The 24,175-nt window shown below is 41.1% G+C and overlaps 1 protein-coding gene across 1 annotated transcript in view; it reads left to right on the forward strand.

Moving 5' to 3' along the window:
- SLC2A13 (solute carrier family 2 member 13) overlaps positions 1 to 24,175 on the forward strand; it is a 131,291-nt gene that overhangs the window by 16,074 nt on the left and 91,042 nt on the right. Inside the window, exon 3 of the mRNA XM_033958532.1 lies at positions 16,812 to 17,020. Within this exon, the coding sequence (XP_033814423.1) occupies positions 16,812 to 17,020 (209 nt within the window). The remainder of the gene's footprint in view (positions 1 to 16,811; positions 17,021 to 24,175) is intronic.

Genomic DNA, 24,175 nt, shown 5'->3' on the forward strand with positions numbered 1-24,175 from the left:
TTGCACCCATTTTTAAAACCTGGGGTCTCAAAAGCAAAAATTGTTTCCTTTTTTTTTGTGTGTTACTCTGGAAACATCTGGATACATTCTTATTTTTTGATTCAGAAACAAAACATCTTTATATTTAATAAAAACAACTTCAATAACTACTCTCTATCTGAATCTAGAGCAAACTGAACAAACAATGTGGCAAAAGTAATTTGTTTTGAATCTGACTTCTCTAACAAATTAAGTCAAGTCCATAACATCTATAGCTGGTTCCTGGGGTTCTTCTGGAGATTTCTTCTTTCCCAAGGAAATGTAATAAATTTTTGAGATTGGGGGGAAATGAATTCTGTGGGATTTTCAAGATCTCCAAAAGATACCGTTTAAACATATCTAATGCTGAAACAGTAGATATTTTAGGAAAATTAATCAATCTTAAATTCTATCTTCGTGTTATATTTTCCAGAACTTCCAGCTTAAAGTTGATATTACCATTTTCCTTTATAAGGAGCTGATTTTGTGCTCCTAAAATATCCAATCTCTTTTCTTGATCAACAGATTTTTTTTTTCTAATTTGCCCACTTTTAGTTGCAATGTTAGTGTCTCGGATAGAATCCCTGAGCAATGAGAAGATAGTGTTTGCAATTGAGTTCCCAGGGACAGCTACAAAGTGGAAATAGCTTCCCATATTGAATTTAAATCTACCACAGAAGGCTTCTGAAGGGGAGCTACTGTGTAATTACATTTCAAATCTTTGAGGTTCACAGTACCTTCTTGTAATTTGTTCTGTGGTGACTCTTGCAAGTTCCCTGCCTTTTCCAGGTCTCCCAGCGGAAATAGTTGACTCATTGAGGCAGCTGACACTCTCCAGACTGCCTGTTCTTCTTCCTCATTTCGCAGCTCTCAGAGGCAGCTGCTAGGCTCCCCTCACTCCCTGTGTCCTGCAACACAAGCCGGGGGAGTGGCTGTGCCGGCGTGGTCTGCTCTTCTGGCAAAATACTGGTTCCCTCGAGAGAAGTGGCGGGGCTCTCCGATATGCCCCCACCCTGCGCCGAGGATTTTTCATCTGGCTCTCCGTGGGGACCACGTTCGATGAACGCATCCATTGGGCCAAACAATTGTTGCTCCCCGGGTTCTGTAGGATACACCCGAGTCTTAGATTTTTGTTTCACTATAGGTAAGTGACTTGAACGCATTCAACCAGGCTGCCATCTTAGATAGGCTCCTCCTCCGAATTCTGTCTCTGCATGCAAATGTTTTAGTGCATCAATAGCTCTTACTGAATTAGCCAAAAAATCAGATTGGTCTTACCATTCCTCTTAGTGCATCACGTCCTGAGAGTTGATGTGTGTTGGCACTATCCAGTAAAGTTATTCACTTGTATCTGGTTTATTCTGATGTCACCCTATTTATTGATAATTACTTTTGCTTTATGCCAAGAAAGTTTCCTGAAACTAATATTACAGAGGTATTTCTATAGAAATAGGCATTCCAACACAAATGAGGATCTCTTTTGTCAAAGACGAGTAGAGCACACAAAAGAACCTTAAATAGGGCTGTGGAATTTTTTGTACCATAAAAATGTGGTTGGCTCGGTGTTTGACAGTTTGATGAATGGAATATCGTATCCTAAGGTAATTTTGTGAGTAATGCAGAACATTTATTTTTGGTTAGTATTTAAAACTCCCTTTCAGAATTAATGTTGTTAATCTCCAGGGGTTCATTCTTCCATATCCTGACATTGGCTTCTGCCCATTGCAGATTATTGGAGAGGCATAGAGATCCGGATTGCTGTTGGTTTTGTTGTAGCTTAAAAAAGCATGGTTAAAAGCAACGCCAGCATGAGTTGAATGGGAAAACAATATTAATCAATGGGATCATTTAAATGTTCTAGTCAACAGTTTTAATGATTATGTGGGTAAGAACAGATGAATTCTTAAAGTTTCTTGGAAAGGACAATATTTTTAGAGCCATTTATTTTTTGCCTGGCAGTTTCCACCCACTGTTTTGTACTTCCAATTGACTGACTGAGAATCAGGACAAGGATATGGCACTATGACCCTTTGTTTACAACCATCTATGGATTTTCTCTTAATTCCTTCCTCCCCTGAAATCTTGGAATGCAGTCCATGCATGAGGGCTCCTTCTAGAACCTTACAAGTATGGACTCTGTTACCAGCCATTAGGTGCAATTGTTAATAGTTGTCCTGAGAATTGTGAATACTATCTCTACAGTATTCTCAGCTGATCCAGAGAGCAAAAGACCTGACTGAAGAGTTGAACTGAAGACCTTCCATTTAGCAGTACATAGCGCTTATCAACTAAGTTGTCAAGCTAGTCATTGCTCAACAGCAATTTTCATATCCCCTCACAACGGTTCTGGATTGCCATCCCAGCCGCTGTTACTACTTCTCCTTCTTCAAACAAGCAGCAACAGTGACAAAACAGCCTGCCTCATTCTACTACGGGGCCACACGAATAGCCTCTATATGCTCAGTGTTCGGCTCTGCCTCAGAACTGGAAGAGGACATTGGAGAGGCAAGATCAGGAATTGTACATACTGAAGCCATGAGTGTGGCCCCACAGGAGAATGAGGTAGGCTGTTTTGCTGTTGCTGCTGCTCATTTGGAGGAGAAGCATTAGCAGCAAACATGGTGACAGTGGGAAGATGGTGGGGAAGTGCTGTTCTTGGTGTGTGGCTTAGTGAATTTGTCCCTGTCCCCGTGGTTAATTGGGGGAAATCATCCCCATGTCATTCTTTAAGGAGAGAGGGAAGAATTCAGAGTATGAATGGGCACAGCCACTTACCCTCAAGCCTTGCATTGAAGAATGCTGGTGTAGAAGGATTGAGATTGAGATAGACTCTAAAGACTGAGGTTGAGATAGATACTCAAGAATGACATGGGATGGTTTCCCATGGTTATCTGCGGGGACAGGGACAAATTCTGTACACATGTAATTCTCCAGACTTCACTGTGGCAGATGCAGCAGCAGCTGGAATATCAGGTGGGGAGAAAAAGAGACAGGAAGTTGGTGTGATAAAAGGGGGTGAGGAGGAGAGAGAAAGGATGATGCTGGATGGAAAAAGAGAGGGGTCTGATGTATGGAAGGAGGGGAGAAACACACAAGGAGATACTGATGGAAAGGGGGATACAAAGGGCAGATACTGGATGGAAGAGGGGAGAGAATGATGATAAATGGTGTGGTGCAGGAGATGATGGAAGGGGGGAAACTAAAAGGGGAGACACTGGATGGAAAGAGGGCAAATGCTGTATGGAAGTGGGAAGACAGACAGGTGTCATAGAAGAAGAGACAGAAAGAAGGAAGATAGTGATGGAAAGAAAGAGAGGGCAGATGCTATATAGAAGTGGGGAAGATAGAATCTGAATAGAACAAGGGAGAGTGAGGGCAAATGGGGAGGGGGATTGAGAAAAGGGAGATATACTGGGAAGTGAAAGAGGAAATGCTGGATGGAAAGGTGAGGGAGAGAGAGGGGGGCAGACATTTTATGGGAGGGGAAAGATACAGAGAAGAAGGAAATATTGATGGAAGGGGAGGGGGAAATAGAGGAAGAAGAGACTATATAGAAGGAGAGAGATGGAGGCCTGAATGGAAGAGGGGAGAGACAGGAGGAAGATGATGGAAGGGGGAAGTGAAAGAAGAGACAGAAAAGGGAGAGGGGCATACTCTGTATGGAAGAGAAAAGGGAGCTACTGATGGAAGGGTAGAGAGTGGTGGAGGTACTGGATGGAAAGGGGGAGGGAGGAAGCAGATGCTGTATAGAAGAGGAAGATGTTGGATGGAAGAGGGGAAAGAAAAGTGCAAATGTTTGGGGAAAGAAGCAAAGAAGGGAGATATTGAAAGGAAAAAGAAAGGGGAGATATAGGGAACAAAGAGGGCAGTTAGTGAAAACCTAGAAATAAGGGGATGTAAGTAGGAGAACTATGGTGAGGGAAAGAGATGGAAAGCTGCAGATAGACCAGTAAAAAGTTTGAATTGAATCTGGACAAAGAGGCAGAAAAATAAGTTGAAGAAAGCTGAAAAGAAAAGGAGAGAAAAAGCTATCAAATGGACAGGAAATCCTGGCAAGAGACTTGAGATGAAGGAAGGCAGAAACCAGAGAAATAAATGGCCAGAAAACAAAGGTAGAAAAAAGAATGTTATTTTTTAATTTAGGATAAAGTTCATAAAGGTTAGTAAACGGAATTAAGATATCTTTTCACCGGACTAATTTTAATACATTTTTGACTGTCAAGAGTTCAGAATACTATAACAGCAGTTTACTGTCTTGACCAGAGGGAGGAAGTCTTGTCCTCTAATTGAAAAATGTTTCAAGTTAGTCCAATAAAATATTGTCTTATTTTTCTTTATTTATATTTCGTAACTTGTAACATAGTGATGGTAATAGAGCAGTTTTTACATCTGCTCTCTTTATTTTTGCACAATACAGGAGGACATGCATCATTGTTTCTCTGGTGTTTACTGGCTTTTTGGGGATTCAGTTTAATTTTTGTATACATATTTATATTTCTAGTGTATTGTTACATAATCTATACTGGGATCTGTGTTTTGCATTTGTGAGAGAGACATGGTTTCTTGTTAACATTGTGCAGGATTGATTTGTACTACTCTGGCTTGTTTAGTTTTCCTGATGTGTATTGATGTATATTAAGATTTACCCCGAAAATCATGCTAGGGCTTATTTTTGGGGAAACACGGTAGGTATTTATTTTTTATTTACAAATACTTGTGAACATGCAGAGCACAGTAGTTCATAACATATGAATGTAATGGAAAGAAGAAAAGAAATGTAAAGTTAAAGAAAGTAAGCAGGAGAAGGGAAAGGGAGTAAGAGGGAGTAATATTCTCCCTCTTGGTTCTTTTCATTTACCTTGGAGAATTGTGCCTCTTGAATGCCAATAGGATTGCCTCATTGCCACTACGGACAAATCTGCCATAGGTCCTCCCTTAGTTCTCTGGCAGAATTCCTAGCTTTAGCACTTTGTGAAGAATGATTTGCATGCTACTGCTATTCTCATTGCACCTGGTTTTATGATTGGACGTTTCTAAACAATCAGCAGTACGTCTTAGGTATTTGAAAAGCAGCAGGAAGCTAGGAGGCCTTTGATGGATTTAGATTTTGGCCATGCTGTCATTATATCTGTGCAGAAATGGGCAGTGAGAATATTGTGAGATAATGATGGGCCTTTAATGTGCAGTAGTCACTTGGATAGGACAATGTCTGTCTCTCCAAGAATGTCAACATTTTGTGGGAAAAACAATAAGCAGCATCTGTTTTCAATTTGATTTTTCAAAAACAAGAAAATGAATGTAATTAATTCAGGCATTTCAGCAGCTTTGGCCTTGATGAAGATGGATAACAGCATTAATCTGAACTCTGAAACAAAAGACCATCATGACTGCTATTAAGAGATAGAAAGAAGCCACTGTGTTTCCACCAGACAACATCTGGCAAGATGAGTAATTTATTGATACCTACATATGTGGTTCAGACATCTGACTTTTTTCAAATTGTAATGTTAGCACATAGCAGTTAAGATGATTTTGAGAATTAATTTCTTATTCTGACTGAACAAAAAAATAACATGGACTTTATTCTGTATCTTTTCAAATTGTATCACATGTAACATAAAAATAGTTTTTGTTGTGCTTTATTACTTTGTTATTTCACATTGACATCTAGGGGCACTTCAGTAAAAGTGTGGGACATTTTGCACTTAACTTCAGATGTAAGTAGTGTAGTAAATGGTTTATGATATAGGGCAAAGAGATACTACATAGGCACTGTGTAACGTGCATGCTACCTGTAAAGTGTGGAGCCAAAGAAAATAATGTCATTGCAGAGAGGACTCCCCACAAACACACCTGAACTTTGTTCCTCCTACACCCAACACTGTCCAGGCCCCTGAAAAGAAACAACACCTCCCCTTCCCCCGGATCTGCCCACAGTCTTCATGGTAGGTTTGTGATTGACTGAAATCCAAAATGGCTGCTATGAACCCTAGCTGTTACCTTGCAGTACTGCAGTAGTACCATGAGATGACTGCTAGGGGCTGAGGCAGCCATTTTGAATCCCCACGCAATCTTGGGTGGCAGAAAGGGGGGAGTCTTAGCTGCTAGTTAAATTCCTGTTTAGGTCAGGGTGGGAAACATAGGAGATGGGAAATTCTCTGTATCCAGGGACAGGGCTTATTCTTGGAGGAAGCGGGACTTCTTTTCCGGGGCATGTTATGTGTATTGAGAGGGATTGGGGACGAGGGGGGGTAGTCAGTATTGAAATGAGGGAATCAGATGGAGAAGTAATGCTGCTGCACCTCCCATGAAAGGTCCTGCTGCCAGATGTTGGCAGCTGGATTGCAGGTGACCTTCCAACTATGTCAGCCCCCTAATTAATGGTTCGCCTTTAACTTGAGTCCACAGTTTCAAATACTTCAGGATTATTTTTGATGCTAAACTAATCTTTCGAGTATCAAGTGAATGATGTTAATAAATCCTGCTTTTATGCCCTTAAACAGTTTAGAGCTATTTGCCTTTTTCTTGATCATTCAATGCAAATTACAGTTTTTCTTGCTCTGGTAATTGAGACTTTATTATTGCAACACTGATTACTCTAGTCCAGTGTATCGCAAATTGTATGCTGTAGCAGATTCCAGGTGTGCTATGAGATGCAGGCGAGGAAGTGAAGTGCCATCTGACTGCTTACAGGACATCCTGTAAGCTGTCAGCCAGCGCTGGCACCTCTCCTTATCACTGGCGTCTCTCCTCCTCTCCTCTCAGTAACCCCTACAGGCATAGAAATAGGCTCAGGGCTGCAGCTGGAGGGCCTCTGCACATTCGCGGTTGTCAAATGATGATGTCACACATGTACGTGACATCGCACTGACATCCGCTCACTTCCGGATGCTCCCCAGCCACAGCACCGAGTTTAATGTGCCACGGCATCAAAACGTTTGTAGGACATTGTTCTAGTCTAACCAAAACCCTAATACTTAGACTTCAGTCCATTCTGAGCTTGGCCATTAGATGATTACAATATGTAGTACAATTTTTGTTCCTGCACAGTAAGTGTAATTTCCTAATTGCTTATGCCTAAATAGTATAGAAAATGTCTGTTATTTCCATAAAACTTTGCTTTTGTATCCAGGATAGTTAAATTTTGCAATTTATCTATATTTAAACATGAAAACACTGAATTTTCATCTTTTCATTCTTATAAAGTCATAAAAAAAACTTCTGTTACATTCCTTACAGATTCAATACACTAGGTGTTCAATTCCAACCCGCATTCTGGGTTTTGCAGAAATCCACATCTTTTCTGAACATATGCTCCACCCCCTTAGGCTGGGAGATAGCAACAAACCCTAGTTTCAATTTCTGCAAGCAATCTGAGCAGAAGTCTTTTGCTGTTGCTCTGCTTCTGTTTCATATTTTTTCGCTTAAAGCTCACTTAAACTTCATTTCTTAGTGTCTTGAGACCCCTCCCTGGTGGTCTGTTGTCGGAGAAAAAGATGCAGTCCTGCGGTGCTGGACTGTAGCTCCACAGAGAAACTCTGGTGGATCTGTGTAGCCAGCCTGCTGTGTGCCACTTTCTGGAAGTACCCAGGGGCCCTTCCCATGGAGTTTGTTGGCTGGTGACCCTGTCACAGGTTTGTAGCACAGGCTGAGTGCATCTGGACAGAAACCCACTCAGGTTTCAAGGCGCAGGCTGCTTTTTCCACCCTTGCCTGTGTGGCAGAGGATCTGTGGGGGTAGAGAGTGTAGTTGATCTCTGGCTGGCTATCAGTCCAAAGATCTTCATTTCTGTGCATTTAGAGATGTTTCTGAGGCAGAAAGTCTTTTTTCTCCACTCAACTGCTTTAAAACACTGATTGAGTCATTGAGGTCTTTTTGGTTTAGATAATATGGATTTCTTTCAGCTGCATCACTAATATTGTAAAATAGATCTACAATGTCACCCTTATTCTCTGACTTGCTGCTCTATTCCGAAGACAGCTGCTTTCTGTCTCTGGGGGATTTTGGTTTTGATTTTCCAGATTTACTAATTCTTTGGAACTTGTTTCAAATATGACTTTAGCTGTTACAATAGCATTGAGGCTTTTTTTGAGAATTCTTATACTGTACAGGTTTAAGTTTATTAAATGTGTTTACTTGCTTAGTGAGACAAAGTCCATTAAAGCAGATTACAGTAAAAATCGGAGGTACGTCCCACAGGACAGTGTGGGCCTAATGGACTGAACAAACATTGCTTTCTATGCTGGGGCTTTCCCAGTCACTGAAACAGAAGTGTCCAGTGCCTCTACAACCTTCTCAAAACCCATGATGGATAGCTCTCTTGTGTGTGAGCTCAGGGTGGGGTCCCTGAAGTCTACCTTTCCTCTTTGGCATTTAACTAGGAGCATGGGGGTCCAGGCATAAGCATTTATTGTCTACTAGTTTTTTTAATATACAATCTTTCCTGCGTAACAAGGTGGTTTAGAATTCAGTTAAAAACAAGATGAAAATAAAAAATGCTGTAAAATAATGAGAAAAATAAAGTAAAAAGGATAAAGAGAGAAATGGGGAGATTGGCTCAATGTATCCTTGGTGCTGTATCACCTTTGATTAATAGTCTGTCTAAGGCTGTAGTAAAAAGATGGATCATTAAAGCAGTGTGGAATTTTGGGTAAGTTAATTCTAATTGAAAAGAGGTAGGCAGGGCATTCCAAAGGGAAGGCACTATACAAAAAAAAGCAGAGTGCCTAGTAGATTCAAATGTAATACTTAGTTGACAATCATTCAGAGATCTGAGAAGTCTGAGTGTGCATAAGGAATAAAGAAGGCAGAGAGTTAAGAAGGAAGTCTAGAATGTAGGACTTTAAGCAACAAAATAAGTGAATTTGATACGATAAAGTAACTGATTAGTAGTCAATGATATTGGATGTACAGTGGAGTAACATGATCAAAATGTTTTGCCTGTGTAATAACTTTGAATGGTGGTATTTTGGATTGCCTTAAGAAAGCAAAGAACAGATTGTGAAAGTACAGAAGAGATGGAATTGCACTAATGGAAACATGAAATAAAGTGTATATAAAATGGTAAATTTGTGATGCAATGTATAGATAGAAGCAGATCATCCAGAATTGCTGTAAAAAAAGAGAGATCTTTGCCAACTCGCTTTATGCTTGTTTAAGTAAATGTAATTTGAGGAGGCTACAACTTATCCAGAATACGGTGGCTAAACATAAATATGATCATGTCACACCTTTATTGAGATCCCTTCACTGGCTTCTAGTTTACTGGAGGATCCAATTTAAATATGCAACTGTAATCTTCCAAATCCTATATGGTATTTTTTCTCATTTGGTTCCTATCTCATTTAATTCACAAGAAATCTCTAATTCCACTGCACAACAATTTTTTGGTTAAGTCTTGATTCCTGAAAAGTTTTTGGTGATTATGACAGGTACCAACTTGGTATGCTCAAATATGGTTTTGGTTTTACTGCATCACGTAAGAACTATGAGAAATAGACATTTTTATGTTTACTGACAATAAAATATATAGTCAAGTTTACGTTTCGCACAAGCGACTAAATGAAACAGAATTAAAAGTGTTTTGCTCCCGAGTTTCTTTTATATTCAGTGTCTGGTGCATCACGTTGTAGCATCCAACAATAGTCGGCAAGCATTGACGGATTCCAATTGCCCTGGTATCGTTTCTCCATCGTAGCTATGTCTTGATGAAACCTTTCACCGTGCTCGTCACTCACAGCACCGAGATTTGCGGGGAAGAAGTCCAAGTGTGAATGGAGGAAATGAATCTTGAGTGACATATTGCACTTCATTCTCTTGTATGCTTTGAGAAGTTTGTCTACCAGCTGAATGTAGTTTGGGGCTCTGTAATTGCCCAGAAAATTGTCAACAACGTCTTTCAAGGCTTTCCAGCCAATTTTTTCCGGCCCAACTAACAGATCTTCAAATCGCTTGTCACTCATAACATGTCTGATCTGGGGGCCAACAAAAATACCCTCTTTGATCTTGGCATCAGTTATTCTTGGGAACATCTGTCTTAAATAACGAAAACCTTCCCCTTCCTTGTTCATTGCTTTCACAAAATTCTTCATGAGTCCCAGTTTAATGTGAAGAGGAGGCAAAAATATCTTTGTCGGGTCAACAAGCGATTCATGTGCTACATTTTTCTGTCCTGGAACTAACTTTTTACGGAGTGGCCAGTTCTTTCTAGAATAGTGCGACTCTCTGTCTCGGCTGTCCCATTCGCAGATGAAACAGCAGTACTTTGTATAGCCAAGCTGCAGTCCTAGTAACAGAGCAACGACTTTGAGGTCTCCACAGATATTCCAGTTATACCTGGTATACTGGACATACTTTAGTAACATTTCCATATTCTCATATGTTTCTTTCATATGTGCTGCATAGCCAACAGGTACTGAAGGATAAACGTTGCCATTGTGCAACAGAACAGCTTTCAGGCTTAACATTGACGAATCAATGAAAAGACGCCACTCTTCCGGGTTGTGATCACAACCAAAGACCGAGAACAATCCTTCAATGTCACAACAGAAACAGAGACTGTCGACTTGTGCAAAAAATTTGGTTATATCATGATGCCGGTCTCGAAACACAGAAATTTTCGTACCTGGTGATAGCAAACACCATTCCTGCAGTCTCGAACCTAGCAGCTCAGCTTTTGCTTTTGACAGACCCAAATCTCTGACCAAATCGTTCAATTCGGACTGTGTTATCAGATGTGGATCGCCTGATGAGGATGGTTCAAAATCCGGGTCAATGTCACTGTTAGAACCCTGCACTGCAGTTTCTTCATCTGGTTCGTCTAAGGTCCAATCCTCTGGTGGTTTCGGAACTGGAAGACTGTCATCATGTGGCATGGGTCTCATTGCTGAAGGCAGATTAGGATATTCAATTGACTTCTTGTTTTTGGCAGAGAAACCAGACACATTAGTCAAACAGAAATAACAGTCCGTCACATGGTCTTTCTGTTCTCGCCATATCATCGGAACAGCAAATGGCATCGTCTTTCGAGTACCTCTGAGCCAGGCTCTCAGACTAACAGCACATGTCGCACAGCAAATGTGAGGCGCCCATTGCTTGTCTTGATCACCTATTTTGCAGCCAAAATACAGATGATAGGCAGTCATCGAACGTCTCTGAGGCGTAAGTGTATATTCCCCACAGATATAGCAGAATGTGTCGCGGCTGTTACGACACCGACGAGACATATTGCCCGACACCAAAACGTCTATAGCATCAAGCTTACTTACTGTTATATTGCTACAGCTACTATACTACTATACTTTACTATACTGATACTATATACACACACGGACTATCTATATTAACCAAATGAGCAGGATCGGTGTATGGAAGCCACCATTATAGCATGGTGAGACAGCGCAAGCTCGTTCAGACCTGCCCAGACATGCCCAGGATGTCATCTTCCATAAAACAGCTTCCAACCTGGCTAGATTTTATGCATGGACATACCCAGGCGGCACAAACCGTTGTTGATAAGACACTTATGGGAGAAAAAATTGTTTGCATCCAAATATAAGAAAAAAATCACGACAAAATTGAAGATTTCTCTGAAATGGTACGTGATGGGTAATTTTTGATGTAATATTCATGATCAGCACCCAAAATTCTATAAGAAACACCCAGCAGTGTTCAGGAAGCAAAAACTTTGTTGTGCAGTGTTCTAGGAGCTCTCAGAAATATAAACTTGGCTTTCCCACTGTTAAAAGGAATAAAAACTATGGACAGTTTTTGTCGATCATTTTCTTTTTTATTTGTAAAAGTTTAGAATGACTTCCTTAGAGTTCTCTCTCATCTACCCACTTTTTCTAAAGTACTGAAGACATATTTATTCCAGAAATCTACTAATGATCCTTCTTTTTCAAATAATCAATCATAAAAGATAAAATTCTGGCCTAAAAGATATAGTTTCTGTTCTAATCTCTTGTATACATTACATTACATTACATTAGGGATTTCTATTCCGCCATTACCTTGCGGGTCAAGGCGGCTTACAAAAGATTTATAAAGAGGGTTACAATGGGATAACAATAGAATTGCTAGAGTGGTAGAGAGTAGATCTTTTGACATTTATTTGGTAGTTAAGAACAGGGAGGCTTAACAGAAGATTTATAAACTACAATTGTCCTTGCTATGATAGTAAAGGGTAGATCCTTTGTCTAGTTTAGTGTTGTTGAGAGTACGTGAGGTTAGGGCTGTTTCAGGAATTTCTTGAAAAGTATGGTTTTTAGTTCTTTTCTGAATGTCTTGTAGTCTGGGGTGGACATCAGAAGGTTGGAGATCTGGTTGTCTAGTCTTGCTGCTTGAGTGGCTAGGAGGCCGTTGTGTAGTTTTGATCGTTTTACTTCTTTGATCGGGGGGGGGGGGGAATGAATGGGGAGTGTGTTTTTTCTGTGTCTGGTTGTGGATGCTGGGATGAGGCAGTTGTTCAGGTAAGATGGGCTGTCTCCGTTAAGAGTTTTAAATAACATGCAGTAGAATTTGAATTGTATTCTTTGTTGGATTGGTAGCCAATGTGAGTTGATGTAGGCTTCTGTAATATGGTCATGTTTTCTCAATGAGTAGATGGGTCTTAAAGCTGTATTTTGGATTGTTTGTAGTTGTTTGGTCATAAAGGTTGGGCATGGGAGGTAGAGGATGTTGCAATAGTCCAGTAGTCCTAGGATTAGGAATTGTACTATAAGCTGGAATTGTGTTCTTTCAAAGAATTTCTGAATTTGTCTGAGATTTCTCATGATAGCGAAGGATTTCTGTATTGTGTTGTTTATTTGCGGTTGCATGGTACAGCATCTGTCTATAGTTATTCCTAGTAGTTTTATGGTGGTTTGAATGGGGTAGTTGATTGAGTTGAGTTCTAGGTTGGCTATGGTTTGGATTTTGTCATTTTCAAAGAGAATGAATTTGGTTTTGTCTGGATTGAGTTTAAGTTTGTGATCTTTCATCCAGGTCGTAATGGAGTCTAGTGTTCGTTGTAGTGTTTTGGTCAGGGAGGACATTGATTGATCATAGGGTAAGAGAATGGTAATGTCATCCGCGTAACTGTAGGTGGTTATGCCTAGATTGTCTAGATGTGTTCCGAGAGAGGCAGTGTATAGGTTGAAGAGGGTAGGGGATAGTGGGGATCCCTGTGGTATTCCGCGGGGGTTTGACCAAGGTTTTGATTTTTCTTTGTTAGATTTTACACTGTAGGTTCTGGATTTTAGGAAACCTTCAAACCAAGAGTATACTTTGTCTGAGATACCTATTGTATCCAATATTTGCAGAAGGATATTGTGGTCTACTAGATCGAATGCTGCAGTTAGGTCCAGTTGTATGAGAAGTATTTTTTTTCCTGTGCTTATTTGTTGTCTGATTGTATCCATGAGGGAGCCAAGTAGTGTCTCTGTGCTGAAGTTTGTTCTGAAGCCGGATTGCATGGGGTGGAGTAGGTTATGGTCATCCAGATAGTTGGTGAGGAGTTTGGCTACTAGGCCTTCTGTGAGTTTGACGTATAGTGGTATTGAGACAATAGGTCTGAAGTTGGATGGTTGATCTGGTGGACCTTTTGGGTCTTTTTGGATTGGGGTGATGATGATTTCGCTGAGGACCGAGGGGAAAATGCCGTCTTTGAGCGTGGATTGAATCCATTGTAGAAGTAGAGTACGGAATTTTACACTAGAGGTAGTAAGGAGATATGAAGGGCAGTGGTTGAGGTCACAGGAGGCGTGGCTGTATTTTTTGTAGAGATAGTTGAGTTCGGACCATTGTATATTGGGGAAATGTGACCAAGTTCTGTCTGCTGCAGCTGAATCTTTGTCTGTGGTGTGAGTTGTGATTATGTTTAGGAGGGATGGGGTAACATTGAGGGTGGCTTAATATTTTGTTAACCGAGTCAAGCCCTCCTGTTGGGATGAATCAATATAAAAAAATCAAAGATTAGATTAGATATATCTGAGTGCCTTGGAGTTATTAGAGCACTGTGTCTGAATTCAAGAGGGTCTGGGATAGGCATGTGGGATCTCTCAGAGAGAGAAAGAGATGGTTACTGCAGATGGGCATGTTTCTAAGTGAAGGGGAAGGGGAGAAGCGAGTGAACCACATTGCCACAGATTTACTGAGGTTATAAACCATCTGTGATCATATTACACAGTGATGGGTCAAAACCGCGCAGACAATGGAGCGCCAAAAATTGCACACAGGACGTCTGCGCGCTGGATTTAAACAATATTTTTTAAAGCGCTCTGAGGGGAGGTATGTGGGGGACCCCCCCCCCCCCACACACACTTTACTTAGAACTGTTGACGCTTCTGTTGGGGTGGGGAACCCAGGAGGGGGGAAAACCCATTTCAGAGGAAACTGTACTTTTTCCCTAAAAAACAGGGGAAAAGGCTGTTTCCTCTATAATGGAGTGTTCCCCCCCCAGCACCCCCCTCCCAATGGGAGCATCAACAGTTTTAAGTAAAGTGGGGGATCCCCGCCGAAACCCCTCCTCGGAGCGCTTTAAAATACTGTTTAAATCCAGCGCGCAGACGTCCTGCACACGATTGTCAGTGCTCCATTGTCCACACAGCTTTGTCTCGCGCGGTTCTGTCTATGTACTATATTACACAGGTTCCTCTTTCATTATAGGATCAAATTTAAAGTTTTGACACTTATTTGTAGAGCTGTGAATGGGCTTTCTTCTGTATATCTGGCCCAAGTGTTGAAAATTTATTGACTTGCTTAGGTGCTGTGGAGAGATGGCAGGCAACAGCTTTTGCTGCCATATTTGGCAAAGGTATGATTTGCTGTAACAAGCAAAGCTACTTTTTCAGTAGCAATACCTTTGCTTGTTCACTGATGCTACTTAGGCTTTCAAATATTTTAAAACTATCTTTTCCTGTAGGCCTTATGAGGATAATATGCGAGTCAGTGAATGGTGTACTATCCATATGAGCATATCACAGCAGTAGGGTGGTCCACAGTAGTATGCAAAAAAAAAAAATCAACCTTGTCAAATCTTGTCTTAACAAGGCTTATTCTTATCTACTTGGTATGTTTTACTCATGTTTCAAATTTCAGCTTGATTTGACAATATTTATAGGTATGTGTAAAGAAGATGCAAGAGGTTCCTGATTGCTGATTACAAGACCAACACAAATCAGAAGACCGAATGTAGTACTCTAGCTTCTTAGCAGGGGTCCAATAAGCTTTATGTAGAGTAAAATAGGTGGATTGACATATAGATGCCAACATAGTGAGCCTAGCTCAGGGGTAAGCAATTCCGGTCCTCGAGAGCCGGAGCCAGGTCCAGTTTTCAGGATATCCACAAAAAATATGCATGAAATAGATTTGCATCTCAAGGAGGCAATGCATGCAAATCCATCTCATACATATTCATTGTGGATATCCTGAAAACCTGACCTGGCTCTGGCTTTCGAGGACCGGAATTGCCTACCCCTGATCTAGCTGAGTGAGTCCAAAATAATTTCCAATCCATTTCCCCTGGGTTTAAATTTAGGTCTTCCAACCATTTATGATTAAAGGGGACATCCTTTTCTCTTATCAACCTCTCTCAATGTTTTATATAGCATTGACGCCTTTTTCTTTCCTAACAATAGGGTTCTACATACTTAGTGAAGTTGGAGTGACCAGAAGTCTCCTTATATGTAGATAATAGAGAATTAAGAGGAATTGAAATACTCTGCCAATAAATATTGTCTAATTCAGTATACTGCAAAATATACTCTAATTCCTCTCTCAAAAACAATATACCCTCGACAAAGCACTTGACTTTTTTGATGACATCAGAAACAAAGCTACACATGGTGCAAACTTACAGCATCCACCACTGCCAGACACTTCATGGTGTCTCTTGTATACAGATGAAACAGAACCTGTCACCTTTAAAAGTCTTGTAACACAGAGAAAACAATCATATTTTTGATCTCTTGATTGAAGGAGCATCAATAAAAGCGAAAATGTTCCTGAAGAAATATCTCACAGAGTGGACTGATCCAGTTTTCAAGGAACTTTGGGATCGGGCATCTAAACTGATTGCTAATAATGCAGCAGAATGAGGGATAAGCCTCATTGAAAAATACAATGATACTTTGACAAAAAATGAAGAACTGAAGCAATTTGTTCTTCAGCTAGTGGCCATCCACTTAAAGAAGTTTCCTTCTGCTTCAAAGGAGACTCTTAAGTCATAGACCGCTAATTATTTGTCAAGTGCACAAGAATTACAATATACTATTAAGCTTAGCGGTAGTTTAAAAAAAAAAGTGAGATGGGTCGGCCCCTAAACTTTGTTTTAAGTAAAATGTTGTGTGTTTTTCATTTTTATATAAAGCAATAAAACTAGCCTTGTGCACAAATGAAATGTGTTAATTAATTTTTTTTTTTGGACCACCCTATTACAGCAGATTTGGGGAACTGAGTATCAGATGCTATTAAACTGTTTAAACTTTTTCAAAGTGTGAGTATTTTATAATGTGTGTGTTTTATTGTACTTTGTCTAGTGATTAAGTGGATTATAAATTACTAAAATAAATATGTGGCATATTTATTCCTAGTTCCTAGTGTTGATACAATTTTTTTTATATTTGATGAAGGAATAGTATTATAAAGCAATATAGCCTAGTTCTTCACACACACAAACTAAATCATCTCACAGACAGTAGTGCCAATCTTGATCCCTCTTCAAACAGAATAATAAAAGTTAAAACCTAGTAAAATTAAAAACCGTCGTAGCAAGCATTAATAAGTTAAGTGAAATATGTCTTGATTGTTTGCAGGTATATGTTTGGCCTTTCAGCAATTCCATCTGTTATCCAGTTCTTTGGTTTCCTGTTTCTGCCGGAAAGTCCTCGTTGGCTTATTCAGAAAGGCCAGACTCAGAAAGCAAGGCGAGTCCTCTCTCAGATTCGGGGTAACCAAACCATTGATGAGGAATATGATAGTATTAAAAACAGCATTGAAGAAGAGGAAAAGGAGATTGGAACAGGTAAACATGTCTAATTTAGCCTCTGTAAATGTGTTTTCTAAGTATTGCTCATAACATCTCAATAAATACTCTTCCTGAAAATTTGTTGGATTTTTGTTTTCAGAATGGAAGTTGCTACTACATAATGGTTCTTAGTGTTTGGGACACACCCACTCAGTCTGATTTTCAGAATATCTACAGTGAATATATATGAGAGAGATCTACATGCACTGAAGCTCTATCTAGTACATAATCACTGATTGGGTATGTCTTGAAGACTGGATTGAAAACCATCAGCATAGTATATAGCAGCAAACCAATTTTTTTTGTTGTTATTCTTGTAATGCATTTATAAAAATACATAGTTACCTGAGGACAAGTAGGCATAATATTCTCACAGATCCGAGTATGGACACTACGAGGTGCCCTGTCACTTTAAATCTATTGACAGTGCCCATACCACACGGTCTTATAAGAAGTTGTTGACTTGACCTCTGTTCAGTTTTTTTGCCTTGCCTTCCCGCTACGCATCTTTCTTTTTTTCTTTTTTCTTCTCTACTGTTTTTGAGAGTATACATAATTTTTTCTCTTTGGTAAAAAAAATAAATAAATATATATATATATATATATATATATATATATAGTTTATTTCCTTTTTTTTTGTCATTCTTTGGCTTTGGCCTTCATGACTTCTTTTTTTCTGGCAAAATTGAGTTTAATTTTGCTGAAGCCATATTCCCGACCATGTCGAAACTGTTAACAGGGTTTAAAAAGTGCTGTAGATGTCAGAGGCCTATTTCTCTCACCGACCCTCTTAGTTTGTGCCTACAGTGTCTCAGGTCTGAACACTGGAGTGGATTCTGGTGCCCTGTGTTACAGAAATGCTCCATCAAAAGTGGTCAGCTTCAGGAGAAATTGTTCAGCACAGCCATGGAAAAGACATCACAGCCATCGACATCATAGACTCCAGCATTAACATCAGTATCGGGAGATCTTACACCATCAGGGAAGCCAGCTAAGAAGCTACCAGCTTTGCGGGTTGCAACAGCATCGATTCTCTTGATGCAGACCAAGCAGCGACGTCCACATTTGTGGCTTGTCTCTCCCTCAAGGTGTGGATCCTCGAGGTCACCCTCTCCGAGGCAAGCTGCTGCACTGATGGTACCGGCAGATAAGTCAGAGGTACAGGTGTTTTCTTTTAGGGAGAAGCTCATTGAGTTCTTCCGGAGGGAGATTGCTGAGATGTTCAAACTCCATACACCACCTTTAACATCGACTCCCTCTGTACTGACCCAGTCTGAGAATACTGCAATGAGGCCCCACAGTACCACAGTCAGCTCTCCCATAGAACGTCGACATGGATCTTCAAGTTATCATCAATCCTAGACTCGACGTACTACTTCTCGACGTCGGTCATCACATTGGTGGTCAAGTTCTCCATTGGTACGTTGATCCACTTTGGCCAGACATCAATGTTCTTCGTCTTCTACTTGATGTTCGAATTCCAGAAAGTATAGATCTGCATCACACACATCAAAGGGGGACAGAGTTTTACACCGAACCTCATCATCATCTTCCTTGGATTGGTACTGAGCTCATAGAAAATGTCGATCCTCTCGATGCTCATCGTCTCCAAAGCTTCTTTATGACTCTGATTTACAGTCTGATTTAAAGGATGACCTCTCTGAGTCTACAACTGAGGCTTTTGACACCCCTTTGGAACAGTCTCCTCAGAGATCTCCAAAGACAAGATCTCCTACAGAAAGACTGTCTTTTACCAAATATATTAGGCAGCTAGGCAAAGACCTGCCTGTTAAACTAGAAGCTGACTCTGCCTTCAGTGCTGAATATCTAGAAGCCCTAGACTAAGATGAGCCTCTGAAAGAGCTCCTAAAATTGCCTCTGCATGGTATTCTTAAAGAGACCCTTCACAAGAATTAGGAAACACCCTTGACTGTCACAGTAGCGCCAAGAAAACTTGATTCTATTTATAGAAATCATTTCTTCTCCAGCTTTTAATAAACTGCAACTCTAACATCAGTCACTAGTCATAGAATCAACTTTAAAAATGTCCTTTGCTTCTCAAAGGTCTATGCTTAAATGCCACCTGGTAGAGAGGGACGAACCATGGACAAATTTGGATGTTGCCTTTATCAAAATTCTATGTTGGTGAACAGAGTTATTAATAATAAGTTCTACATATCTTGTTATATGAAACATTTAGTATAACAACTGCCTTCCTTTGACAAATAGATTTCCTGCACATCATCTTCAGGAATTTCACATCTTCCACACACTTTCCCAGACTAGGAAATATTTGACAGGGTCTGCTTATGATGCCTTTGAGATATCATCATCTAGAGCAGGGGTGTAAAACTCAATCACGGTTGGGAGGATCCAAGATGGCTGCTGGCTGGACATGCTGAGGAAGCTCCTCAGAGTTTGGTCAATTTTGGTAGGATAATTTTGTGGAAGCGATTTCTCAACCCACTTGAAATGCTGAAGAGACGCGGTCGGTGCGCCGCTGCTGCCTCACGGCGCATCGTAGGAATCTCTACTGGCAGTATAGAAGAACTTCTGAGGAGAATGCCCCGTTCGCATCGGCAGTTAGCCTTCTGGAGATGCTGGGAGTGGGCAGGACTGTGGCGGCTCTCCTTGGGCCGGACACCACTCTCAGCACTCTCAGTAAGAGTTCCGCCCTCACAGCCTCGGAGTGAGGAGACCCTGTAATCTGTTGTATGGCAACCCCTGTCATAATAAGTAGAAGCTTATTATTATTATTAGAGGAAATTTAGCTCTTAAGCCCTCATTGACATGCCAAACAAAACGGTTTCATAAGATAATGCCTCTGGATTATCTAATAAATTATTTATTTGACCCCATATTCAAACATATTCAAGAGACATTAATTAAAGATAACACAAATCTTAGGAGAAAAATTGAATTTTTATAAAATAATGTTTGTGGTAATAACCTAAGATTCATCAACTTCCCAAGGGTCACTATGGTATCCCCTAGGGAAATGATTAAGAGATTCTGGGAGTTTTAGATTCAGGAAATTCTGGGAGTTTTGGAGGAATGTTTACCTCTATTCTCTTAGGTTTATTATTTGCCTACTAGAAGTCAAGTTCAACATCAAGTGACTACTAATAATGAAGTATTGTATGTCTCAACTCTGCTTGAGACATCAGACAAAGAAATGGCAATTCCGGCTACATTAATATTAACGGTGGCTCTTCAGCCAGGTAAAGCATGGATTTTGAGACAATTCTTTAAAAATAGACAAAAAGAGTTTCTTGGACTTAAAATTCAGATGTTTCCTGATCTATCATGTGATGCAGAAGCACCGACGTGAGTTTCTTCTTTTGAAACTAGGTATCTTAGCTTTAGGGGCTACATTCTATTTAAGGCATCCCTGCAAGTGTATAGTATATCACCATGAAATTAAGTATGTTTTCTTTGAACCTTTTCAATTAACTATCTTCTTGTCATTATCTCGTTTGGAGAAAAGAAAATCTTCAGCTCTTTAGATTAATTTAGGCATTAGCTCTCAGCTCTACAGCCTTGATATACTTTGAACATTTGCTTTTATTTCTCGTTCTTTATTAAACCTTGGATCCCATTGGAGGACTTGAATAAAGTTAAACTTATATATGTTCTTCCTTTTTTTATTATTTAAGTGTCTACTTTAATGGAATTGTTCCTATGTTTAACTTCTTTCTGTACAAGTTATAATGCTTTTTATTGAAGTTTGAAAATGATTAAAAACCCCAAAAACAAAACTCAATCTAAAACACAGGCTAAGTCACAGGCCCAGGCCCTAAGTCTCCACCCCAGACCCCACCCCTATAATAGTACTAATTGTAATACCATTTTTTCCATTCATTTTTTATATATACACACAATGTAATCTTATTAATAACACACAATGGTTAACCACAAAATTAAACTACACAAAGCACACTGTATGCTTCTCAACATTCATTCCTACCAGAACACAGATAACCCCTATGCAAATACAGGACAACAAACTAAAAGTATTAATATATACAAATGAAACCCTAAGATTCAAGATTCTGCATGCAGTACAACCCCAGAGAAATAGAAACAAATAAATTTCTTCCTGAACAGTGCAAAATATAGACAGCAAAATTCTCAAAATTGACACAATCCAATCATTTGCTTTTGGTGAGCCTGGTAGCTAGGGATTCCCATGTGTGAGAAGACTGTTCTACTTGTCCTTGAAGAAAGCAAAGTTACTCAACAGTAGAAGGAGTTCTCTGAGGACAGCAGGACAAGTATTCTGTCATATTCTTCCACCACTCCAAGAGTTGCATTCCATTTGCTTTTTTAAATCCAACTGTAGGTTCTGAGTGAGTCTGGCAGGCAGAAAGGCACTTCTACATGTGTGGTGGGGGCTTGCCAAAGGCTTGTAGAATCTACAGAATGCTGGGCAGTATCTGCATTAGGCTTCATCAGTGACATCACTACATGTGAGAATACTTATCTGCTGTTCTCAGACACCATATACTACAGGTCAGTAATTTTGCATTTCTGGCAGACTGGAAGGTGGGGAGGATTGTGTTATTCAAAATATATATGTATATGTCTTCATAAAGTGACTAAGGTATTCTGACCAGGCTGTTAACCCAAGTCAGTTAATGCTTTTTAAATTGTTATTTATGCTTATATCTCTGGATACTGCTCTGTACTTGAGTTTCTGTCTGTGTTGACCATCTATGAATGCTGTGGTTTTACTTTGCTTGCCAGGTCAGCTACCTTTTACATCAATCTTCTGAACTATGCAAGTTCATTCTTGGAACTTTCTAGCTGGGATGTTTCTTGCTGTCAAATATAACGTATTTTTCACTCCATAAGACGCACCTGACCATAAGATGCACCCTAGATTTAGAGGAGGAAAACAAGAAAAAAATTCTGAACCCAGGCTCTGCACCCAGCCCCTCTCACTCCCTGCCCGGCTCTGCACCCAGCCCCTCTCACTCCCTGCCAGGCTCTGCACCCAGCCCCTCTCACTCCCTGCCAGGCTCTGCACCCAGCCCCTCTCACTCCCTGCCAGGCTCTGCACCCAGCCCCTCTCACTCCCTGCCAGGCTCTGCACCCAGCCCCTCTCACTCCCTGCCAGGCTCTGCACCCAGCCCCTCTCACTCCCTGCCAGGCTCTGCACCCAGCCCCTCTCACTCCCTGCCAGGCTCTGCACCCAGCCCCCCTCACTCCCTGCCAGGCTCTGCACCCAGCCCCCCTCACTCCCTGCCAGGCTCTGCACCCAGCCCCTCTCACTCCCTGCCAGGCTCAACACCCAACCCCACACTCCTTGCCAGGCTACACACCCAGTCCCCCTCACTCCCTGCCAGGCTCTGCACCCAACCCCACACTCCTTGCCAGGCTACGCACCCAGTCCAACTCACTCCCTGCCAGGCTCTGCACCCAACCCCACACTCCTTGCCAGGCTCTGCACCCAACCCCACACTCTTTGCCAGGCTCCGCACCCTGTCCCCCCTCCCTGCCAGGCTTTGCTCACTGTTACCCTTCCCTATCAGGCTCTGTATCCAACCCCACACTCCCTGCCAGGCTCTGTACCCAGCCCCCTCACTTCCTGCCAGGCTCTGTACCCAGCCCCCTCACTTCCTGCCAGGCTCTGTACCCAGCCCCCCTCACTCCCTGCCAGGCTCTGCACCCAACCCCACACTCCTTGCCAGGCTCCACACTCAACCCCACACTCCTTACTAGGTTCTGCACCCAACCCCACACTCCTTGCCAGGCTCCGCACCCTGTCCCCCCTCCCTGCCAGGCTTTGCTCACTGCCACCCTTCCCTACCAGGCTCTGTTTCCAACCCCACACTCCTTGCCAGACTCTGCTCCCTGTCCCCCTCCCTGCCAGGCTCTGCACCCTGTGCCCCCCAGTACCTTTTCAAATCCCCCATACCTTTAAAAAAAACAAACAAACCCTGTACCTTTATAAAACACCCCCCCAGGGGGGGGTAAAAATTTGTATTATCGCTGCATAAGATGCACCGATATTTCTACTCACTTTTGGGTGGAAAAAAAAGTGTGTCTTATGGAGCGATAAATACGATATGTAGCTAATCTCTAAAGGTGCTCTTCTTATTACTGAGTTTATAACCCATGCGGAAATATTAATGAAAAAAAAATCTAATTGATAGGCCTAGGAAATACTTGAAGGCTGGTTTTCCCCCTCAGACAAAATGAAAAGTGCAAATAGCCTGCAAATTTTGTTTGCTGATTTTCTAATAGCAAACTTAAGCTTATTCTGAATTTTGTAAGGAGAGTGTAGACATAAACTGTTTTTTGTTTTAGATTTTTGCTCAGCTTCAAAGAATAAGAAAGGCTGCTGTGTATTTTTAAGTCATATGTAATGCTGTAACTGGGTTGTTGTGGCGAACTAAAGTCACAAGTTCAATCGAAATACCTCAGCCCCACCACTCCACCGCAATAATAATCTTTCCTAAAGCGGGAGATTTACGTGGTGCTTCATCATCGGTAAATCGTTTTTTAACGCTGTGATTGTTTTTAGATAGTTTTTAGATTAGTTTTTTATATATAAATTTTCATAATTCAATAAATAAGAATTATATACTTAAATACTTAACGTCTATGCACAGCTAGACCTGGGAGTCCGACCCGACATGTTTCGCGCTGATAGCGCTGTCTCAAGGGTCTCCCTGTATGGCGGATAAAAAACATATCTTAGAGCAGTGAATGTGACATTTCTCAACCACCCACCACTCCTCAAACAAATTTAGCATATCTAACCCATTCTCCCATCAAGACTCACCGAGGAAGCCGCAGTCATCCGACCCACAAGTGTAGTGACAGTGAAAGATGGCGGCGGCGTCCTCAGCACCGGTGTAAATAGTTTCCACAATGAGACACACCCCCCCCACCGAAGTCACTCATTGGTCCATTCACCCTCCAATCAGCGTGTTCCAGTCAATCTCAACATTCAATCCCCGCGGTTCTACAGTGTCTAATGTAAAGATAGTTCTCTGTTCGATCTCATTCAATCTCCGTACATCCTTCTCACCCTCCCTCCCCGTGACTCTCTGCACCACACGCCACCTCAGTTGATCCACCCCGTGTTTATGTTTGTGCCAGTGGGAGACCAAGGGGGCTTGAACAACGTTATTAACAATCCGT

Source organism: Geotrypetes seraphini, chromosome 9 (assembly GCF_902459505.1).
Source record: "Geotrypetes seraphini chromosome 9, aGeoSer1.1, whole genome shotgun sequence".
In the NCBI taxonomy this organism is placed as follows: Eukaryota; Metazoa; Chordata; class Amphibia; order Gymnophiona; family Dermophiidae; genus Geotrypetes; species Geotrypetes seraphini.